Source organism: Marmota monax, unplaced genomic scaffold (genome assembly GCF_021218885.2).
Source record: "Marmota monax isolate L192 unplaced genomic scaffold, Marmota_monax_Labrador192_F-V1.1 WCK01_AAM20220418_F8-fsc00137, whole genome shotgun sequence".
Lineage (NCBI taxonomy): Eukaryota > Metazoa > Chordata > Mammalia > Rodentia > Sciuridae > Marmota > Marmota monax.
Window position 1 is genome coordinate 262,797 of NW_026692854.1, and position 24,334 is coordinate 287,130.

Here is a 24,334-nt window from a genome sequence, read left to right on the forward strand (position 1 = left end):
TTCTTGAATATTCTACTCATGGTTTCTTATCATCTTCACTGTGTGTTCTACATTCTTTTCAAGATTATATATTTTGTGTTTATTGTCTGGGATCCTGTCTTCCGAGTGGTCTAATCTGTTGGTGATACTTTCTATTGAGCCATTAATTTGGTGTATTGTTTCTTTGATTTCGAGGATTTCTGTTTTTGGATTTTTTTTTAGAACCTCTATCTCCTTATTGAAGTAATCTTTTGCTTCCTGTGTTTGCTTATGTACCTCTTTATCGAAATGATCTTTTGCTGCCTATATTTGTTCTCTTATATCATCCTTTAATTCACAGAATATTTTAATTATGTACCTCGTGAACTCCTTCTCTGTCATTTCTTCTGTTGTGCTAGCCATGGATTCTAGTAATGTAGTGTCTTGATTTGTTTGGGATACTTTTTTCCCTTGTTTTTATTCATGTTGTTCCAGTGTCTTCCCTTCTAGCACTGTGAATCCAAGACGTTACTGTTTTTACCCTATAGGCTTATAGCCCTTGCAGTGTTCTAATACTTCTTTGAGGGGAAGAATAATGTTAACAGATCCCAGTACTAACAATATACAACCTTAAACCAAATAGTTGCTATTAAGACATTTACAGTTTTGTCACAATACACGGAAATGGTGAGTTCATTTATTATCTACAATATAAACAGTAGGTTTGCAAAAGGTTTTATAGTTTCTGATGGTGGACAAAGAACAGAGGGTGATCTGTAGGATGAGATGTTGAGAGGGTAGGAGGTGAGGATATAGAGTTATTAGATCTTAGGAAGTGTGAAAGAGGAATCTAAAGAAGATGGTTAGTAGTAGGAAAAGAGAGAGGAGGTGATTTTGGGGAGACAAGTAAGTGGGAAGATATTAGAGTACATAAAAGAAACACATAAATATTAAGAAAAATTAAAAAAATGTAAAAATAGGAGATAAAAGAATAAACAAAACAATTGTAATATCCCATTCAGACATCCCAGTCCTCAGTATCGTAATTCATACAAAGTACTTGGTTTCACAGATGTTGGGGATGTGAGGGCGGGAGAAGAGAGAGCGAGAAAAAAACAAAAACAAAAAAATGTTGAAGGAAGAAACCAGGATTGTTTTGTTCAGAGATCAGTATCTTTCCTTCTCTTCTCATCCAACAGGTTGGGTTGTTTGTTGTTTGCTGATATCTCCACCCTCAGGATGGTGAAGGTTACCAGGGTGGGAGGATTGGTCTTGGGTACAGGGCACCTGGAAGTGGGTTATGGCACCATTGGCCCCTGATGGGAGACCCCACTGGGTCCAGAGACAGCCTACAGCCACAATGCTGCATGCCACAGAGCTGCATCTCTGAACATACTGCTTCATATATCCCAAGGATTTCCTTTGGGGCCTGCTCGTGTGATGTAGGCGCCTGTTTTTTTTTTATTTTTATTTTTTATCATCTGTAGGCCTCACAGTTCCTGGTCTCTAATTTAGTCTCTAAATTATATCTCACTCACCCTCTCCCTTTCTACTTCCTAATCGGGAATCTTTCTCTCTGGAGTTCTTGTGGGTTGTGCTCTGGGTGCTGTGTACCTGTCTTGGAGAGTTGTTTTGTATTGGGCAGTCACTGTGCTGAGTTAGTGACTGTAGGGGAAGGAAGGAGTTGGGGACTATTGTACCTGCCTAGCCAGTGTTCCAAGCTGAGAGTTGCCTCAACTAAAAATGGCAACGAAGGTGCCCCACGATGGCTGCTTTCAGTGATGAAGTTTTGGGTTGAGGGGGGCCTAGGCGGTGGTGTTGGGCGATGTTTTCAGAAATGCAGCTATGTGGCATGCAGCATTGTGGCTGTGGGCTGTCCCTGGACTCAGTGTGGGCTCTGTGGGGTTGGCAGGGCTGGCCTGGGCCTGCCTGGGCTCCCAGAGGGTCAGCGCAAGCTGTCTGTCTTCACTTTCTTACAAGAGAAATGAAATGAATAACACAGGAAGCTTCCTCACCATCCTGATAACAAATGTATTTATATGTTAGGTTAGGTTTCTTAACAGCAGAGCTTGAGACAGGGATTTAAAGTACACAGTTTTGAAAATTAACATAAATGCAAATACTATACCAGTCAAGCTTCAGAACATTTCCATCATCTTCAAGGATTTTCTCATGCTCTGCTGCATTCCATTCCTTCCTGCAACCCTGGCGCTAACAACCACAGATACATTTTCTGTCACTGTAGATTAGTTCCCATTTTCGAGAATTTAATATAAATGTGATTATACAGTTGTTCCCTTTTTATATGACTTCTTTCCATAAATACAATATTTGTGTTTACATTATTGCCTATGTCAGTGGTTCATTCCTTTTTGTTTTGCTTACTAGTATCTCATTGTGTGGTTATATCACATTTTGTTGATCCAGTCACCTATTGTTGGACATTTTGGTGGTGTTTCTAGTTTTTGGCTATTGCAAAGTTGCTATGAACCTTTATGAACTAGTCTTAGTGTGGATATGTGTTTATTTTTTTTGGATGATTACCAGGAGTGGAATATTTAGATGGAATTTCTTTTGAGGATTTGCAAGAAGGATTCATAACACTCAGAAGCAATTTATACTCATAGCTAAGTTTTATTACAACATAACCATTAGAAAAAAAAGATATGTATTGATGTCTAAGGAGTTATGGCACAAGCTTCCTAGTTCGTTCTTATCTGGGCATGTAGAATATGCTTTTGCTCTGGCAGTGAACTACAGTGAAATGTGTGGAAGCATAGTTGAGTCTTAGGAACTCAGACTTTTGTGGTTTTTGTCACTTAGACGCATTCTGCTAAGCAGGCAGCCATGGCAAGTGAAACTCAGGTTTCATCATCAGTTTTGATGTTTGTGCAAAGCAGTCTGACAGGCTGGGAATTATGTTCCATTGCTCTAGGTGTTTATAACAAAATCGTCTACCACTACCATAAAAAAAGTTAAAACATCCACATTCCCAAAGATTGGCCAAGAGTCAATCACAGTTTTCTTAGAAAAATACAGGACTAAGCAACCAAACCTGCAGTGTTAGTTCTTTCCTCACAGGTTGCATGGTAAATATAGTTCTTTGAGAAACTGAAAAACTGCCGAGTATGGTGGCACACGTCTGTAATCCCTGCCACTCAGGAGGCTGAGGCAAGAACATCACAAGTTCAAGGTGAGCCTTGCAAACTCAGGGGACTCTATCTCAAAATTTTAAAAAAGCAGGGAGGTCTGGAGATATAGAAACAATAGTCGGGTGCCCTTGGGTTCAATCCCTAGTACTGGGGAAAAAAAAGGAAACTAAAAATCATTCCAAAATGGTGGTTCATTTTACAATCTCAAAGCAGTATATGACAAATCCAGTGGCTTCACAGTTTTGCAAAAACATGGTAATAGATTTTAAGATCTTAGTAATTATAATTGGCATATAGGGGTTTCTCACTGTGGTTTTAGCTTTTCTTTAATGACTAATGACATGAACATCTCTTCATATGCTTGGCTATTCGTGAAATATCTGTTGAGATCTTGCTCCTCCTTTTATAATTGTCTTCTTGTAAAATTGTCAGAATTATATATCATAGATACAAGGACTTTGTCAGATATCTGTATTCCAAAACCTGTTCTGATTTGCTTTTTTCTTTCCTTATAGTACTTGAGAAAAACAAAAGTTTTATAAATCCAATTAGTTGATTTTTTTCTCCCTTATTATAATGCCTGTATTTTGTGTCCTAAGAAATCTTTGTCTATCCTAAGATAAAGATTTTCTTCTTTACATTGCTCATGGAGAATTTATAGTTTTATCTAATATACTTAGGTTTGTGGTCTATCTCAAGTTAATTTTGGCTCTAAGTGTCCATGTTCATTTTTTTTCCCTTCACAATGATATTCAATTGATTCAGCACCATTTGTTAGTTTCCAGTGAATTGTGTTGGCATTTTTATAAAAAATCAGTTTGCCATATTTGTTTGTGTCATTTTCTTGAATGTGTTTTGTTTAGTTGAGCTAGGTTTGTCTTTATATAATAAGTGTGGAAATTAGGTAGTATGTCTTTCAACTTTGGTTTCTTCCTAATTGCTTAGCTACTGCTATAGCTTAGATACTTAAATGCCCTCCAAAGACCCAGGTGTTAAAGGCTTGGTTCCCAGGGTGTTGCATATATATATAGTGAATTACATTTATTGATTTGTGTATACCAACCTTATATCCCTGGGATGTGTCTTTGAATGTGTCCTTATATCTTCTTGATGTGTCTTTGAATGTGGTTTGCTAATATTTTATTAAGGATTTTTATATCTATGTTTATCAGAGATGTTGATCTGTAATTTTCTTTCTTTTGTCTGATTTTGGTATCAGGATTATACCAGCTTTGTTGAATGTATTTGAGAGTATTTCTTCCCTTTCTATTTCATGGAATAATTTGAACAAGACCGTGTTCTCTAAAGGTGTGGTAGGGTTCTGCCGAGAATCCATCTGGTGTTGAGCTTTTCTTTATTGGAAGGTTTTTAATTGTTGATTAAATTTTATTTGTGATATTGTCTATTGTATTTTCCTGTTTCAAATTGGGCAGGTCATATATATCTAGAAATTTGTTGACATCTTCTAGATTTTCCAGTTTATCAGAGTATAAATTTTCAAAATACTATCTAATGATCTTCTGGATTTTAGAAATGTCTGGTGATACTTCCTTTTTCATCTCTAATTTTGGTCTTATCTCTCTTTTGTTTGTTTTCGAAGGGTTTATCAATTTTGTTTATCTTTTCGAAGAACCAACATGTTGTTGCATTTATTCTTTATAATTTTTTAAATTCTCAATTTCATTAATTTTGGATTTGACCTTAATTATCTCCTATCTTCTATTGATGTTGGCATTAGTTTGTTCTTCCTTTTCTAATGCCTTAGGCATAGCATTATTAAATTATCATTTTGGGATCTTTCTGGTTTTTGTTTTTTGTTTTTAGCATAGGCACTCAGTGCTATAAATTTTTCTTAGAACTTCTTTTATACTATTCCATAGATTTTAATATGTTTTATTTCTGTTTTCATTTGTTTCTAAGAAATTGCTTGATTTCTTCTTTCATTTCTTCTATGTTCCATTTGTTCTTTAAAAGAATATTTTTTAATCTCCATGTGTTTATGTGTTTTCTGTACTTTTATTTTTTATACATGCTTCCCAAGTCCTAGTATAGTACTTGGTTTCTGGTCCTGGTTCTTCTCATTCTTTAAAAACTCAGGGTAAGATTTCTGAATAAACCTGGTGTATTAACCACTTTCACCTCCATTTCCATGGAGTGAAGTTTTCTGTTACTTGGAAGTATGGTACAGCAGCAGGATCTCTACTCTGTGAACTTGTAGTGTCCCTATCACTTCCCACTTATCTTAGAGAAAGGGGGAGCAAGGAATAGCAGTAGTGTTAGCAACTGATGTATAGCCTTAAAATAAGTGTCTGCTATCTACTTTAACATCTATAACACTAATTACCACTTGCAGAGGTATTGTGGTCAGTATTTGACATTAGCACTGGCAATAAATAACTGAACTAGAGCAGACGTTGAACAGCAGGTATCTACAATGTATTGTGTAGTCACAGCAACATGAATGGGGTAGGAATTACATAAACTATATAATTCTTTCAGTTAGTGAAAATTACTGATCCTTAAGTGAAGAGAAAATAGAGTGGAAAGGCAAGAGAAGGTTTAAAATATTGAAAAAGTGAACAAGATGGAAACAGGAGAGAAGGTGGTATGATGGCTATAAAGGAGGAGGAATGACAAATAGCTAAAAGTAAACAAAGAGAGGAAGATGGAATGGGAAAATTTGGCTGTTAATAGATGTAGAAAGAGAAAGGGGAAATAAGAAGAACAAAACCCAAGGTATTAACAAGCAAATAAGATCAAAACAACTCAAGCCCACGTAAAATTTTACCTTTCCAAAAGTTAAACCAAGGCTAAATAATAAACACATGAAGAAAAAAGCAATTAAAATGAAAGAAAAATTATATGTGTACTGTATTTTATTTTAATTTAATTTTCGTAATGATTAATGATGCTAATCTCTTTTTATGAGCTTATTTTTGTTCTCTGTATCTTTGGTAATGATTCAAGTGTTTTGTCCACTTTCTAACTGGATTCTTTGTTTTTACTATTGAGTTTCAGGCATTATGTATTCTGAGCACTAATTCTTTATTGGATATGTATTTGCAAATATTTTTTTCTTGTCTGTGACTTAATGCTATTATTTTAAAAATGACATTTAAAATTGTTCATTCATTGTATATGGTTATATTACATGTTTTTATGTACTGATCTTGCATCCTGTGACTTTGCCTAATCCACATATTACTTCTAGAAGCTTTTATTTTTATTTTATTTTTCTTTTTGAAGATTCCTTAAGATTTTCTACAAGCCTTCCAGAAATGAAGACTTTTTTTTTCTGATTATGTTTTTTGTTTGTTTTTGTTTTCTTAGTTTATTGGATAGTGTATCTCATACACGACTGAATTGAGTTACTGAGAGTAGTTTTGTTTGCTTTGTTCACAATCTTAGAAAAAGGCATCATTCAATCTGTTATGCTAGGTGTGGGTTTTTCCGTTACCCTTTATTAATTTGAAGAAATTCCCTTCTACTCCTAATGTGTTTAGATAATTTATTTTGAATTGGTATTATATTTTTGTCAAATATTTTTCCATGTTTATTTGTAGTATTTTATGTTTTTTACTCTATTTTGTTTGATGAGAAATTATACTAATTTCTTTTCCATTGTTGTGTCAGCATTGTTCCTGTGTTATAAATACCAGTTGGTTATGGTGTATTACTTTTTTATATATTGTTAAATTTGGGTTGTTGATATTTATTTGCTTTCTTTTAATCTCTCAAAGATATGCTCACAGGTTACATGCCAGTTTAACTTTTTCTTGGCAGTTTTCTTGGAATATTTCTTATTTAATGAGATATTTCCTTTTCCCCAAATTCTTTATGGAAGAAGAGCAAAATTTGAGGACCAAGAGTATTTTTACTTGAGTTTTCGTTTTATTTCCCTTACATATACTTCCTGGACATACTCTAATTGTTAGAACTTGAATTTGCAAAATATAACACTTTTCTATATTTGTAATGTACATATTGATATCAAAAGTGTAGTGCTATCTATCTGATAAGTGAAACGCTGGGCATTTTTGTTTACATGTTTAAACAAGTAAATTGTTTTATTTTAACAGATTACCAACCACGTGGTTTTTTAGCCTTTATACAAACTGATAGCTAAGAGAGAGTTTGAGAAACATAATTGCAGTTTTCTTGACATTAGTGTTATTTGAATGAGAATGAAATTAATGAGTTGATGAAAATTATATCTTGTTGAATCCTAATTTCTACATAAATCCCTATACTTTTGACAGAATTCAAAATGTAATGCAGCATTTTTAGTAGTTCATTGAGATGCTATAGCATGTTTGGTGTCCCTTAAAAAGGCATTAAATTGATGTTCTTTTATATGTTATTCCAGCAGTTAAACTTTGTTGACTTTATTCAATCATGGGGACCAAAGGATATTTCTGTTAAGTTCTTTGACCTTTTCTAGCCTTGTCAGTTTTGTTAATTGTTTTATTACTCGAAAAGTAGTGAAGGTAGTAGAAAGAGTACTAGAAGTTGAGTGAATAGACTTAAAATGTCTTTGTTATGTCACTTATATGACTTTTGCATGTCAGTTTAGTTTGTCTATTCTTTACATTTTTATTTAAAATGGAAGTTAATGATTATAGAAAAGAATGTGATATTAAAATGTTCTATCTTGTATTTCAGTCTGAAAACTTGGAGAATACAGTAATCATACCAGATATCAAACTACATAGCAATCCTTCTGCTTTCAATATTTACTGTAATGTACGCCATTGCGTTCTGGAATGGCAAAAAAAGGAAACATCATTGGCAGCTGCATCTAAGAACTCTGTGCAGAGTGGAGAATCAGATAGTGATGAAGAGGAGGAATCCAAAGAACCCCCTATCAAGCTTCCAAAGGTAAGCCACTTCATTCTATTTAGAGCATTACTTGAGGTGTTCTGGCTATAATACATATATATATATATATATATGTATGGTTAAAAGATTCAGCTTTTTATAAAATTAATTAATTTTTAAAATTTGTTCTAATTAATTATACATTATAGCAGAGTGCATTTCAATGCATTGTACACAAATGGAGCACAATTTTTCATTTCTCTGATTGTACGCAATGTAGAGTTGTACCACATGTGCAGTCATATATGTACCTAGGGTAGTGATGTTCATCTCATTCCACCATCTTTCCTACCCCCATACCCCTTCCCCTCCCCTTTGCCCAAAGTTACTTCGTTACACCCCCCCCCCCTCCCAAATGGGTCAATATCCATTTATCAGAACATTCTGTCTCTGGTTTTGGGGGATTGGCTTTCTTAGCATGATATTCTCCAGCTCTATCCATTTACCTGCAAATGCCTTAATTTTATTTTCTTTTAATGCTGAGTAATATTCCACTGTGTATAAGTATCACAGTTTCTTTATCCATTTATCTGTTGAAGGGCATCTAAGTTGGTTCCACAGTTTAGCTATTATGAATTGAGCTGCTATGAACATTGATGTGGCTGCATCACTACAGTATGATGATTTTAAGTCCTTTGGGTATAGACTGAGGAGTAAGATAGCTGGATCAAATGGTGGTTCCATTCCAGGTTTTCTAAGGAATCTCCATACTGCTTTCCATAGTGGTTGTGCCAATTTGCAATGCCACTAGCAATGTATGAGGGTACCCTTTTCTCCACATCCTCGTCAACACTTATTGTTGCTTGTATTCTTGATAATTGTCTAAAATGGTGATTTAAAAATAACCTGACTTATGGATAAGAGTAGGTTTGGAACAAACCAGGAAAACTACAACTTTCTAACTAGAGCTCCAAGGAAGTTAATAGTTGGTAACACAGTGGGGAGTACTTGGAAAGCCTAGGCTGGGAGACCAGTGGGCTGATGGATATTACAGGGACAATTATAAAGTACAGAAGCAGTACTGAGTGGAGATGCTGGCATGGAGGCAGTGAGCCACTGCAGGTGGAAGTGGAGCTCTGAGGTGGTGGGCTGCCAGTAAGGTGAACACAAGAATAAGCACAAACTGCTGTAAGCCAAGAGCCATAGAGAGCTGAGAGAGTGCCCCAGAAGGGAGTGATCTCTAGTGCAGGTATATATTTTATTTTATTTTTTCCTGGCTGAGCAGCAGCTGAGCTAAAAGCTTTTTCCTTTTCCACCTAAGCTTATAATTGTACTCTTGCTATTCTGGCTCCCCTTGTCTAGGAAAATAATCAGTATCAATACCATTTTGATACTGTTCCCTATTACTAGATGCATATAAGGTACTCGGTATTACAAAAACATGTATTTAATAGATAAATTATTCTTAATGAATTCTGATTAAGTATTTGTATATTTTAAAATAATATTATTTTATACATAAAATAGTTTTTCAATATAGTAAGTACAATTAATATTTATAACAAAAGAATAGATGAAAATATAAACACTTAAAAATGGTAGATTATGTGATTCATGCATATTGCTAATTTTCTAAATAGAGACATTTAAAAATGATTTCTGTCAAAAGTGTTCATATTTTGTCTTTTTTACCAAAATGATATTCTAAAAGTATGTCTTGAAAACTTACTTCCTGATGTGTCTATATACATGAGATACAATGCAAGTGTTTTTTATTCCTTGGCACTAGCAGCACAGATGGAATCTGTGCTTCTGATCTGATTTCTCTTGCCCATTTCATGGTAGATATTCCTGAGTATGCCACTGTCCTCAATGATTCTGTCAGATTCTTCTAACCTAATTTTCAGCAGATGACTTGCTTTCTGTTTCATATAATAGTAAGGTTTTGTGAACATCCTTGACTTCTTAATCAGCCATCTTCCAATGTCCATATCTTCTGTTTCAGGATCCTTTACTTTTTACCTGTCTCTAGTGTGTCAACTGTACCAATTCTAGCTTCTTTCTTTAATCCCTTTAAGTCTTTCCAGGTACAGATCATGGTCTCTAATTATTATTTCTTATGCTTATTTAGGAGAGGTTTAGGAAAAAAATGTTAGGATGTAAGACTGCATGACTTGTATGGTATTCTTTTGTAAGAATATGATTCTGTGTGTGGGCAGGTCACACTGTACTATAGTAATCAGTGTTTAAGTTCACTACAGTATTGGGTGGGGTGAAGTACAGAGAAATCTTTTGCAACAGAAATGCAGATGTTGAAAATAAACTGTGGTGTGTATTAAAAAATACTGTATGACTAAGTGTAACTGATTCTTAGTTTTAAATCATTAGGATAAATGAATATTAAAGAAATAAAGTATCAGGCATTCTCAAACAATTTTCAGCATGATAACAGAGCCAAAAGGGTATCTTTAAAAGAAAATTAAATGCCCAAGTTCTTAATTTTTTTTAATATGGACACAATACCTTTATTTTATTTATTTATTTTTTTATGTAGTGCTGAGAATGTATCCCAGTGCTTCACACATGCTGGACAAGTCTCTACCACTGAGCTGTAATCATAGCCCCAAAAGTCCAAGTTTTTAATACTAAGTTTTTCCACCATGTACTGACCTGTTGGGAAACACAGTGTATTGCTTAGGAAAATGGGTTATGGAGCAAAACTGTTTGTGTTCAAACACTCCCTATTAAAGTACGAGTTATGTGGTTTGTAGTACTAAGGTACTAGGAAAGTGGTTTGACATATCTGTGCCTCAACTTTGTCATGTATAAAATATGACTATTATTTACTCATAGGGTTGTAGTGAAGATTACATGAATTAATGGATGTTGAGTGCTTGAGAGAATAAGTACCTGGCAAATAGTAAGTGCTTAATAAATAACAACTATAGTTAAAGATGTCAGGTTGGGACAAATGATTTTCAGTTGCTTCCCAATGAACCCTGTAATTTATTAAGAAATAGTTACTATTTCAAGAAATTAAGCTTGGAGAGAATCAGTGTATTCATATAGTCAATGAGATACAAAGAGAGAAGTGAGCTCTCTCTGTGGTGGCAGTCAGCATGCTGTCTGGGTAAGGAGTGAAACTTTTGAGGTGATGTTTTTTGGCAGCCCTTTACATCACTTGAGGGATTATGGTTTAAATTAATAGGTAATTGAGGGCAGGCAAGAAATACTGGCATTTTTCTTTTCCTTTTGACTATTTCTTTCACTCCAAATGCTGCTTATCTCAGGTTTTTCCTCTTCCATTCTTTTCTTGCTTTTCTTTTCCTTCTCTCCTGAGATTTTTCTTCCTCCTCCTTTTTTTCCTCACGTGGTTAAATGCAGGTTTTATTTGTTGTTGAAATGTCATTATAATACAGTTTTATTTTTCCCCTTAATTTTTATTTGTTTTAATTAGTTATGCATGACAGAATGTATTCTGACACATCATACATAAATGGAGTATAACTTCTCATTCTTCTGGTTGTACATGATGTAGAATCACACGGGTCATGTAATCATATATGCACAGAGGGTGATAATGTCTGATTCATTATACTATCCTTCCTACCCGCATACCCGCTCCTCTCCTTTTACTAACTTCTGTCTAATCCAAAGTACCTCTATTTTTCCCTAGTGCACCCCACCTCTCCCCTTGTGAATTAGCATCTGCATATCAGAGAAAATATTCGGCCTTTATTTGGGGGGGTGGGATTGGCTTATTTTGCTTGGTATGATATTCTCCAACTCTATCCATTTACCTGAAAATGCCATAATTCCATTCTTCTTTAAGACTGAGTAATATTCCATTGTGTATATATGCCACATTTTCTTTTTCCATTCAGCATCACTAGTAATTAGAGAAATGCAAATAAAAACTACTCTAAGATTTCATGTAACTCCAGGAATAGTGGCAATTATCAAGAGTACAAGCAATAATAATTGTTGACAAGGATATGGGGAAAAGTATACACTCGTACATTGCTGGTAGAACTGCAAATTGGTGCAACCATTACGGGAAGCAATATGGAGATTCCTTAGAAAACTTGGAGTGGAACCATCATTTGCCCCAGTTATCCCACTTCTTGGTTTATACCCAAAGTACTTAAAAGAAGCTAGATCATGCAGGGCCTTAGGTGTCACATGACCAGTTTAGTTGTCTTATGAATAGAAATACTACAGTGACACAGCTGTATCAATGTTTATAGCAGCTCCCCCTTTCTTTTAAAGGTTAAACTGAATTTGACTGTTATTAGACTTTGTCATTTATTTTTGCATTTTATGAGTCATTGCTCATTGATGTTCTAAAAAGAGCTTTTTTACCTTTGCCATATTCCTTTTATGTTGAGTTTTTTTTATCTAGCTCAAACTTTCACTGATAAATCAGATCCTCTAAAGCTTTCTAAATTTTATGGCTGCATAATATTTTGATAGTAATATTTAAGAGTCATACTTCTAACACTGAACAGATTTGAAGGTAGTCCTACATATTTTTTAAAAAGATGTAGATTCACATATACTTATTTATTTATTTTGTACTTCAGTAAATTTTATGTGTGTATATGTGTGTGTTTGTAGCTAGCATTATATTAGGCCTTGAGAACAAATGGATCAGACACAATCTCTGCTCTCAAGAAAGTGTTCTCTAGTAGGTATAATAAGCAAATCAATAACTGTCCTTTCGACCTTTAATGATTGATAGGTATAGCGGAACACATGGGAATGAGGATGCAGCACTGGCTAAGATAGGGATAGAGGCTGAGAGCAGAAGCTAGATCATGCAGGGCCTTAGGTGTCACATGACCAGTTTAGTTATCTTATGAATAGAAAGCATTGAAGATCCTAAGCCAAGGAGTCTTATTAGACTTGTATCTCAGCAGTGTTATTCAGGTGCTAGCAAGGCATATGCACTTGGCTGGGATAATGATTCAGTTTAGGTCTGAGTATTTGGATTTTAAGGTGGATGTTAGGTGTTCAGTGTGTACTATGTGGGGCTCAAGCTCAAAGGAAAGTTGCCAGCTAGAGATATCAATTTGGGAGTTATCTCTGTGTGAGCACAAGTAGAAGCAATTCTGTGAGGTGGGAGGTGTGGGGTCAAGAATATTTTATTTATTTATTTTTTATTTTATTAGTTATTGATGGATATTTATTTATTTGCTTATATGCGGTGCTGAGGATTGAACCCGATGACTTACACATGCCATACAAATGCTCTACCACTGAGCCACAACCCCAGCCCCTCAAGAATATTTTAGAAAAAACAAATTAGTTTTGAAAAGTTGAAAGAATGAGTTTTCCTCCAGGTATGAAGAGAAGAAGATGATAGTACTTGTAGATAAATTTGTGTTAGAGGATAAGAACTTAAACATTTCATAATCCCGAGAAGCAGAATTCTTCTTCTCTTTCACCTTCCTTCTTCCTCTTCCTCTCTTTGTTTTTTCCTTTTCCTCTTTTTCTCTTCCCTTGTAGATTCTATTATTTATTGTTTGTAAATATTATTTCTACTAAATATTGCTTTAAATGAATAATTTCAAGAGGCAGTATGCTTACAATATTTAAAAATATATATAAGTTGTAGTTGGACACAATACCTTTATTTTTTTAAATTTATTTTTATGTGGTGCTGAGGATCGAACTCAGCACCTCGCACTTGCTAGGCAAGTGCTCTGCCACTGAGCCACAACCCCAGCCCTGCTTACTCTATTGTGATATATAAACCTACTTTTGACTCTGTTTTAAGCCTTATAAAAATATTCTATAAATGTTAGAACTGACTTTAGAGCTTTTCAATAATAGAATAATGTGTGGTTTATAGTGGCAAAGAATTATTATTAAATCTAAAAGTGATGTAACCAAGCTTTTATGATTTCATTTACCAGAGAATGAAAGGTCACCTTTGGAAATACATTATTTGTGGAGAGCACAGTAGAATGTTGAAAGCTCATTATGGCATTTTTCTTTGGCTGAGTATATTTTGATCCCACTTTTCCTAGCATTGGTGTTAAATTGGCTATATTAGGTAGTTATTTAAGCTTTGTTCCTTCATCTTTCAAGTATAAGAGATAGCCTTCAAAATTTAATTATTTGAAAACAACAGTAAAGGAAAAATTCAGTAAATTTCCCAAAGGCTATTTTCTAAGAGAAGTGGAAACCCATGTTTTAGGTGGTGAGTGATGGTTTATCATCGAAAATATTAAAGCTTAGTGTATCTTATCATTATACTTAATTATTCTTTTTAAAAGTTAACATATGTTTTGCTAATTATAAAGTCATTGTGTAATCATTCTAGACAGTATGGAAAATGCAGAAATTTTTTTTATGAAAAGACATGGAAATTACAAATAATTTCTGAAATGTTATTAACCCCAAAATACTCAAAGGAAGCATTTTTTTTTTTGCCTCTTTTTTTCTGTGCACAGTTTAAATGCATTTATTTTGGGGCAGGGGTTGTAGCTCAGTGGTAGAGCATTTGCCTAGCATTTGTGAGAAACTGAGTTCCATTCTCAGCACCACATAAAAATAAATAAATAAAAGAAAAAAATTTAAATGCATTTATTTCTACCAGATGAACTCATACTGTATCTGCAATATTTTTGTTCTGTATATTCTTCCTAGAATTGAGGGAGGAGGAAGTATAATTTGATTTCAGCCATTTAGATGGACTTCGAAGTGTAAAGTTCAATTTCAGAATTTTTACTTTTAAAATAAAATACTCTATACTCAGCCATACTGCTGCAGATAAATACTTTAAAGACCAACTCTATTCAATAATTCAGAGCTAAATATTAATTTTTAATTATTGGAAAACTTGAGGTTGTTTTTTTTTTATATTTCCATATATCAGATACCTATCGGTATTTGTTTTCCTGTTTATAATAAGCCTACGGTGAACCAAGGTATGGGTAATTAGTGACAGTGTTTAATCTAGACAGATGGAGAATTCTCTGCCATGGTCCTCATGCCTGAAGTCTTGTGGGTATTGCCCACTATCTTTCTCTTTCCTATGTGAGTTGCCTATCATCATGCATTTGTTATCAATACTTAAATTTACGAGAGGGACAAATCAGGAACCTGTTTGATGAGCAGTCTTAACTGTTTTTGGCAAGTTTCAATAATTTATGTTACCATGGGAAACTTATTTATACAGATAAAACAGTAAAAAGTGTGATCAGTTAAGAATCTTTTTAGATTTATAAAAAGTCATAGTAGTAAAATAAGCAATCTTAAAGAATGATAGAATGTAGAGTCTCACACTAGCTTGGTAATAGAGCCCCCATGTTTTATACTTTAGAGTTTTTTTTTCCTCCTGTACTTCCTGTATTACAAAAGAAGATGGAAATCTTAGTGTGTTTTCATTTTTTAGTCCATTCTAGGAAAATAAACTGTATCAAGTGGAATTTTTCTCAGTTAATGGATTTAATCAATTGAAATTCTATGCAGACACTTGTGGAATCTTAGTTGTAATCAAGCCTGCTAGGATTTTAGATAACTTCTCTAAAACAATTCTACTAGTTGGGTTTATCTTCTTCAGAAACCTTGCAAATGATAATTAGAACAGTTGACATGCCTACAACTGATTTGATTGTATCTGGAAAATATATTTCTGACTTGCAGTGCTTTTTAACACACAAAACGAGTGGGTAATTAAATAAATCACTATTTATGTTGTGCCCACCATGTGCCAGTTTTAATTGAGAAATGGAAACAAATAGTAAGTAACACTTTAATATAAAAAGTGCTTTAATAGAAGTCTGGGATAGGTAAGAATTATGTACGTTTTATTTATCCTATTAGATTATAAACTCTTAGAAGACAAGAGCCCAAATATAGCTTCATATCTTCTATAGTGAGCTGCAGAAAATAAGTGCTTGTATATATGAACTAATGTAAAAATCTCAACAGAGAAAATATTCTTCCACCATTATGTCCAACAGACTTTATCTTTGAGGCATTTATACAAATTACTCTCATTTTAACTATTTTTGTTTCTTGCTTCTGTAAATAAGTATTATTCTCAAAATGTTGACATTGATTGAGAAATGGAATTTCATTGTCTGTTGTTTCATCAGTCCTCTGAAGGTATATCCTTATACTACTAAATTACAATTTTCTCTTACTCTTTAGTTATAGATTTATCTGTTTTGCTAAATAGAGTCATATTTTTCTTGGTCCCAAAGAGGACTATTATAATTAAATAAAAGTATCAGGGATATTTTTGGCTAAGCAGTTTTCAGTTTTTTTGTTGATAATTTTCAAGAATAAGTGATGCTACCTATAAATAATAATATGTCATTATATTATTATAGGAAGGGCTAAGATGAAAGATTAAAATTTTTTTGGCTGTTGTTTATATTTATGGTTGTAAGTAACAGTTAACCTGACTTAACAAAAAAAAGCCCTGAGTTTTATTTGAGTACAACCAAATGAACTTTGTAAATTAATAAAGTTTGTTTCTTCTGAGTGATATATTCTACTCTCCAGTTCACTGTTACAAGTTGTTTTCATGCTGTGATATTATGGCTTCATGATACTAAAACTGTTTTTTAAACAGTGCCACTTGTTTTTAGCCGTCTCATAACCAGATGGTTTTTCAAAATCTTCACATTAAAAACACTAGGTTTTTTTTTCTCTAAATGTGTTGTTTTTGCTTTGCCTTTTAAATATCATAACAGTTTTTCATTGGGTGTAGAAGTAACTTGTACTAACTAGACTGTGTGGAAAGTGGCATTAGCTTACATGTTATAAAGTGTCATTTCTTTTCATCTTAAATAGATTATTGAAGTTGGACTTTGTGAAGTTTTTGAATTGATCAAGGAGACACGATTTTCTCACCCATCCCTGTGTCTGAGGAGTCTCCAAGCCCTGCTGAATGTGCTTCAGGGACAGCAGCCAGAGGGCCTGCAGTCAGAGCCACCTGAAGTCCTGGGTAAGAGCCAATTCAACTATTTTTTTTCCTACTTTTATATAAAATATTTAATTTTTAAAACAGAGTGTTCATTCCACATAAATATCTTCAATTTTAGGTTAGCTGTTTATGGTCAGCAGAATTATCAGGTGTGACTATTAATAACTTAGATACTCTCACTTATAGGAAAATGACTCACCATATTAAAATTTCAGAACTTGAATACTGTGGCTATTTTGCTAAATTTCAAAATATTTCTTTACTTTCTGTAATGTGGTTTTATTATAAGTTGTTAGTACTCCAGTATTCAAATAAAAGCAAAATAATTTTTCTTTCATTCATTTTTTTCTTCCCAACAACAAAATATCGCCCCAAAATAAAATGATCATCTGACATCAACTCATTTTATAATAGTAAAATGGTAAATTATCCTCTCTAAAATATGCTTACTATTACCAAACTATGTTTCCCACATCCTGTTTTGAAATGTAGATTCACAAATCAGAGAGCACAGGGTTAACTGGTTTTAGAACTGGAACAATTTTCATTCTGTAACAGTTGTTCCAATTTAAGACTCCAATCAAAAGATTAAACAGGGCTGGGGCTATAGCTCAGTGATGGAGTGCTTACCTTGAAAGTGTGGGGCACCGAGTTTGATCCTTAGCACCACTTAAAAATAAATAAAGAGATTGTGTCCATCTACAACTAAAAAATATATTCTAAAAGATTAAACAATTAAAACAAAATGGTGAATTGGCACAACTTTGATTTGAAACATTTATGATGAATTAGTTCTCTTAGGAAGTACATGCAGTGTGCTCCTGTAACATGGCCTCTATCTGATTGTGTACTGAAATAGCCCGGATATAAATTTTCAGGTTTTGCTATGTTTCACTGAAATTACGGTTTAAGAGTTATATAGTTCATGCACAAATATTTACTAATTATAGTAATGATGGGGTAAAAGCAAAACAAAAATTCCTGGAATCTAGAAGTACTTTACAAATCTTAAAATCACCATTAACTTAAATTAGTTTTATTAAACCTTTGGCCAAAATGGCTAACATTTCACCTTCTATAACTTTACTTGTTAATAAAAAAGTAAAGAAAAAGAAAATAAAACAGTTTCTAAAAAAAAATGGGCATTTCTTTTGTATTCATTATAAATAAAAATATATTTGTGTTGTGGAGAAAGCTTGTGACTTATTACTAGTTTTCATTGAGTGAAAATGTTGGTTTTTTCCTTAAAGTGAGTTTAAATTTTATGGATGCTTGCCAGAGACCTAGGCTCAACATATAATCCTATAAGCAAGATAGGAACTTTGACTGTCTTCACATAAGAGTGTTAAGGAATAGAAATATGGACAGAAGCATAATTTTTAATGGGCTTATTTTTTTAATACTAACTATGGGCCCCAGTCTAGAATTTCTAGATCCTTCAGGTAGTATAGGAAAGTTGTCACAATTACTAAAGCTGCAATTCTCAATTATTAGCATGCGTCTGAGTCATCAGGGCCCTACCTGTGGAGTTTCTCACTCAGTAGAATTGGAACGGGCCCCAAGAATTTGTATTTGGAATAAGTTTATGATGTTGGTCTGGGGACTACACTATTAGTTTGGAGTAGAATTTGGTTCTTTTTTTCTCTACATGGCTATTTAGATTTTTATTAGGCACACATGTTGGGAACCTAATTGCATGAACCTAATTACATGTCATATTTTTCTCTTGTTTTTTGTTTACTGGGATATTTTAGTTTTTGTGTTGATTTTGTTGTTTTATGTTGGTGGGGGAGGGGAATGCTGACCATGAAAACAAACTGAGGATTTTAAAAAATACCACCACTCCATCTTCCCACACATGCAGTTATTAAATGTTCTTATCCTTTGATAGGTTGGTGATTGTTACAGTAGCATCAGTGATCATAATAATATTGTGCTGTTTGATGTAACAGCATTTTACTGAAGATTTGATTTATTTTAAGAATAATGTGCTATTCTAGTCTGGTCTGTTCTTTTTCTCTTGAACCCAGAAGTACCCTATCACTGAGCTACATTCCTCCCTAGCACTTAATCTTGCTAAGTTGCTAAGGCTGGCTCTTCAAACTTGTGATCCTCCTCACTTAGCTTCCTGCATGACTGGTACTACAGGCTTGCCTACTGAGCCTGGCCTTGCACTGATTTTTCTTAACTCTGTCAGTCATTAAATAATTGAAGTATTTAAAGTAACCACTAAACCCATGAAATCATCTTTCATACTTTGAACACCCTGCTAATCATTTCTTTCCTCTTGGGTCTTCTACCATTCTGTTGTCTCCCATACACTGTTTTTTGTATTCTTTACCTAAATACTTTCTTTTCTTTATTCTTTTTAAAGTAGATCGTGTTCTTAATATTAGTTTTTGAAATTATGACACATATTAATCATCTTCTGTCTATTAAGACTTTCACCCTATTTATTTTTTCATTTTTATTTCCTTGTTAGCAGTTTCAAATGGTGCTATACTATCTTTGGTCTTCTCTCTTTTCCGTGCTTGCTTCTGATCTCACCACTTCATATTAATTTTATTTAACCAGCTCCAAGATATAAGTAGTAATTTGTTTTTTTTTTTACTACTACTATTAAAAACTTGCCTCTGCTTTTTTTCTTTGATCTCATACCACAATCACATTAATTACCTAGACCCCCACCCCTTATTTGGTTATTTTCATTGTTCATGAAAATATGTGTACATTTATAATACTCTTTTTGATTTTATTATTTTTTTAAATACACGACAACAGTGGAATGCATTACAATCCTTATTACACATATAGAGCACAATTTTTCGTATCTCTATATATAAAGTATGTTCACGTCAATTTATGCCATTATACATGTTCTTTTTTTTGCATTACAATTCTTAATACACATATATACCACAATTTTTCATATCTCTATTTGTATATAAGGTAATAACGTTAGAGTATCTTGAATATCTTGAGAATTCAGTGTATACTAAGATTCTTTGCAAACAAATTTTTATTTTTAAAACATAATAAAAAACATTCCCTTATATCTATCTTTTTGTTCAAGGTCAGGATATGTGTTCTGAAGTATTCACTTAAATGTGTAATAGTACTTTCAATCTGACTAAGAGTGTTTGATACCACTGCTGTTACTATGGAGTTTAGCATTAGAGATTTTGACACATGTATAATTAGAAATGTGGCTAAATAGAATAGAGGAACGTAGAGGGAGTTCTGAGATTCATTTTTCCAGACGGTATGACATTTGAGATTTGGAGAATGAATAGGAAGGGACAAACCAGGTTATAAATATACCAGACAGAAAGGACAGTATATAGTCAAGCTGAGACAGAAAGAATGACTGAAGAAAGACCAATATGACTAGAATTTGGAAAGTAAAAGGAGGTAGGGTCTTTTTATCTTTTTATTTTGAGATAGAGTCTCCCTAAGTTGCTTAGGGCCTCACCAGGTTTCTGAGGCTGTCTTTCAACTTAGAATCTTCCAATCCTGAGTCACTGGGATTACAGGCATCCACACCACACCCAGCTAAAATAGGAAAGGTCCTGTGGTGGAGGAGGCAAGGACATGTGGAGCTTTACAGGCCATGTTAAGAAGATTGATTATGGTGCTAGGAGGAATGGAGAGTCATTGTCCGTCTCATTACATTTTTAAAAATCTATTTATTTTATAGCACTTATTGCCTAAATTATTGATGATTTTCTTCTATTTGAATCTTAACTTTTTTGAGGGTAGAGATGTTCTTTGTCTTATTTGCTAGTGTACTATTCTGACCTAGAGTAGTTCTTAGTCAGCAGAAAGAGTTCATTAAATTTTTGCTGAATAATTGAAAGATAGAATAGCTGAGGATAATGGTAGGAGAAAGGATGGGCAAATAGAGGAGATATATATTAAAGGCTAGAGAGAAGGAAGTATACTTAAGGGGAAAGATGGATAGGTTGAAAACAGACAAGTGAAGGGAGGGACGAGGAATGGGGAGAAGGGAGAAAAGGGAAAATAATTAACAAAGGAGTGAGTGGATTTTAGGCTGACAGATTTTTGGTTTGAAAAATCTCTCTAGCTGTAAGTGGGAAAAGTGAATGGTAGAAGAGAATTTGTGAATGTTTTTTGGTAGTCTAGTTAAGAGATGGTGATAGCATTGATTGAATTGATGGATCAAGATAGAGAGAGGTAGAGGAATTAATTAGAAAATAAATAAATAGGGCCTTATTTGAGATTTGATATGAAAAATGATTGGTAGAGGACACTTAAATTTCTGTGAGTTACCAAGTAAACCACAGGTGGCCTTTCAGTCCTTCCTACTGAGGAAGTACCCAGATGTCTTGATTTAATCTTGGATGGAGTTGTTCAGGGAGTTTTGTGAAGAGACCTCTGCTGGTCATAAGAACATGCTTGTGTTAGTTCTCCATCTTTGTTACTGCGTAGCTTTATGATTTAGGAAAGTCTTTTAACCTCTTTGTGTCTCAGTTTCATTTCTTTGGAGGTTTTTCTAGGATATAAGTGAATTATATACCCCTTCTATTAGTGTAACCTGCTGTTATATTAATGATAAAGCATTTTTATATTAAAATTTATAGTATATATTTTGTGGATTCTGTTGTTGTTTTGCAAGTATAGACATAATTTTCTAGACACTTAACAATATAAGAAACCCATACTCCTCCCAATATAAAAGGTAAAAATAAATGCAGTGACTCTATTACTTGATTGGATGAGTTTCTTAAATATGTGAATGCCTGCAGACAAGTTTGTTTTTTATGATCTTAGACAGATTTCATTTCTTCATTTGTAAAAATGAGGCAGTGAACCAGAAATGTTCTCTAAGACCCTTGTTACATAAATGTCTTAACTTATGGGGAAAAGGGAGAGTAAATAGAAAGAAACTAATGCAAAGTAAGTATTCTAGCTACCTTAAATTTTGTGTTTAGAGAGACAAGATATAAATAAATAAATATACCATATAATATTTTATATGTCAGATGAATGTAATTGAATCCAATTATTTTATCCGCAGAGTCTCTTTTCCAGCTCCTTTTGGAAATCACTGTTCGGAGTACTGGGATGAATGACAGCACAGGACAGTCCCTGACAGCACTTTCCTGTGCTTGCCTCTTTAGTCTAGTGGCTTCTTGGGGAGAAACAGGAAGGACACTTCAGGCCATCTCTGCTATCCTCACTAACAATGGTAGTCATGCTTGCCAAACTATTCAGGTATTTTATGTTTATAGCTGCTTAGACATTTTATAAGATGCTACATTGCAGTTTTATCTCTGTTCCTGTCAATAGGAATTTTATGATTTTTTTGATTCATTATATAAGAGTTTGATCTTTCCAAGGTTGATATATAAACAATCTACAGTATTTGAGTGAAACTACGTGTGTGTTTGACTCTGTAGCATTAAAGATAATAAAATGAGTTTTGGCAAAATTCTTGAATCTAGAACTTAGTTTTGTATAAGCACTATGACCTTATCTTTCTTTGCATTGTCTCTTCCTTCCCCTTATATTTCATCTGGCCCTGAATTTTCAAGCATAGGATTCTTTCATAGTTTTAAATATCTTTTTTATATTGAAAGAAAAAGATGTGCCATCAATCTGCTATATTTTTATTGATTATGATTTGTCATAAGTTTATTTGTTTCTGATTTACTTCAGCTATGCATCTAACATTTTGAACTTTTAATATCTAGGATAAATAAATAAACTTTTCATCATTGTTAGTAGTGGGAAATACAGTCCTCTCTATAGGCAAACTTGATTTAATTCCTTCAGATGGTTCTTAAAGTTGAGAAATCAGTTGTAATTTTAAGACCCAGTTATCTGCTTTTCTCAGGCCCCTTGGACAACTGCCACGATGGGCAGAAGAGCTCCCTCAAAACTCTTAGCATTGTTCTTTATTATTTCACCCCTTTCCTTCTGCCACCTTCATTCACAAAACTTTCTTGGCCTGTGTGTTGATCAAGAAAAGTCTTTCATTGGAATGTGTAACTCAGTAACATCTCAAATTGTTTGTACACCCAAATGTATATTACCTATTCCAAAAAACTTAACAGAGTGTTTAAAGTAGGGTAAGGTGGTAATGTACTGCAAATTGCCTTATTAAAGGCCTCTAAGAAATCCTTTATTTGAGGTATGAACTGCAGATATCAGAGACCTCCTACCGAGAAAACACTATTACACTTGAGATTACAAATTAAAAAAAAGGAAAAAGAACACCACCATTGAGAGAGGAAACAAATACAGTAGAATCAATCCTTCCAAGTTTTTAATGTTGAAATTATTTTATATTTAAGAGAAAATATTTAAATTATGACTAAGGAATGAGAATATAAAGAGTAGTCAGATTGAACTTTTGGAAATGAAAAATAATTACAAGTAGATAATTAAGGGATGGGTTAACTAGTAGATAATACAGTTGAAGATAGAAATAGCAAATTGAAAGATTAAAGAGAAAGAAATTGTCCAGAATGCAGAACAGAAATATAGAGAAAATATGAAAGATGAAATAAGGAATGTGACGAGAATGAGACAGTTTACTGTATTAATACAATCTGAGCTCCATAAGGCAATGATAAATTTATGGAGATAAAGAACTTGAAATAATGGTCAGCATTTACAGAATTGGTAAAAGATGTAGGATCCTAGATTAAAGAAGTGTGCTTTGCTTGAAATTTGCTTCTTGTTGATGACCTTTTTGTTTGTACTTTCTGTTAACATGCCATACATGATCATTCTGACCAATTCAGTTTCTTAGAAATAATGTGTATAAAAAATATCTTTTATTTTGTCCTTTTTGTGTTTGGAACATTTTAAAATGTGTTTTTCTTTTTTCTTTTTCTTTTGAATAGGTGCCAACTATACTAAATTCGCTACAGAGAAGTGTACAGGCTGTTTTGGTGGGAAAAATTCAAATTCAGGACTGGTTCAGTAATGGCATTAAGAAAGCAGCTTTAATGCACAAGTGGCCATTAAAAGAAATATCTGTTGATGAGGATGACCAGTGTCTACTTCAGAATGATGGATTTTTTCTTTATCTCTTATGCAAGGATGGATTATACAAAATAGGCTCTGGATACAGTGGAACAGTTAGGGTAATGCGATTCTCTGCAGTTCTTGATCATAGAGTTATAACTGTACTGAACTGGATTCTGTTTGTTTCTGGCTTCATTTGTAGAGTGCTATTCTTATTTTAATGTTACAATTTTTTTTTTGATAGCTATAACTAAAACATATGCCTTAAATTGCATTCATTCACTTGTATTTGTATTCATTCATTCCATTGATTATTGATTATGAAACTGTAAATAACTAACTTTTGTTATTTTGCAGGGCCATATATATAATTCTACATCCCGCATCAGAAACAGGAGAGAAAAAAAGTCTTGGTTAGGGTATGCTCAGGTAGGAGAATATCTTCTATGAACCAAACTGTCCTTAT

The 24,334-nt window shown here is 33.5% G+C and overlaps 1 protein-coding gene across 11 annotated transcripts in view; it reads left to right on the top strand.

Annotated features, from left to right (window-relative positions):
* The window catches only part of Mycbp2 (MYC binding protein 2), a 272,081-nt gene that overhangs the window by 39,207 nt on the left and 208,540 nt on the right, over positions 1-24,334 (top strand). For all 11 annotated transcript variants that reach the window (XM_058580959.1, XM_058580960.1, XM_046449465.2 and 8 more), the window contains exons 3-7: positions 7,773-7,988; positions 16,740-16,893; positions 21,911-22,107; positions 23,745-23,987; positions 24,226-24,297. In XM_058580959.1, coding sequence (XP_058436942.1) covers positions 7,773-7,988; positions 16,740-16,893; positions 21,911-22,107; positions 23,745-23,987; positions 24,226-24,297 — 882 coding nt within the window. The remainder of the gene's footprint in view (positions 1-7,772; positions 7,989-16,739; positions 16,894-21,910; positions 22,108-23,744; positions 23,988-24,225; positions 24,298-24,334) is intronic.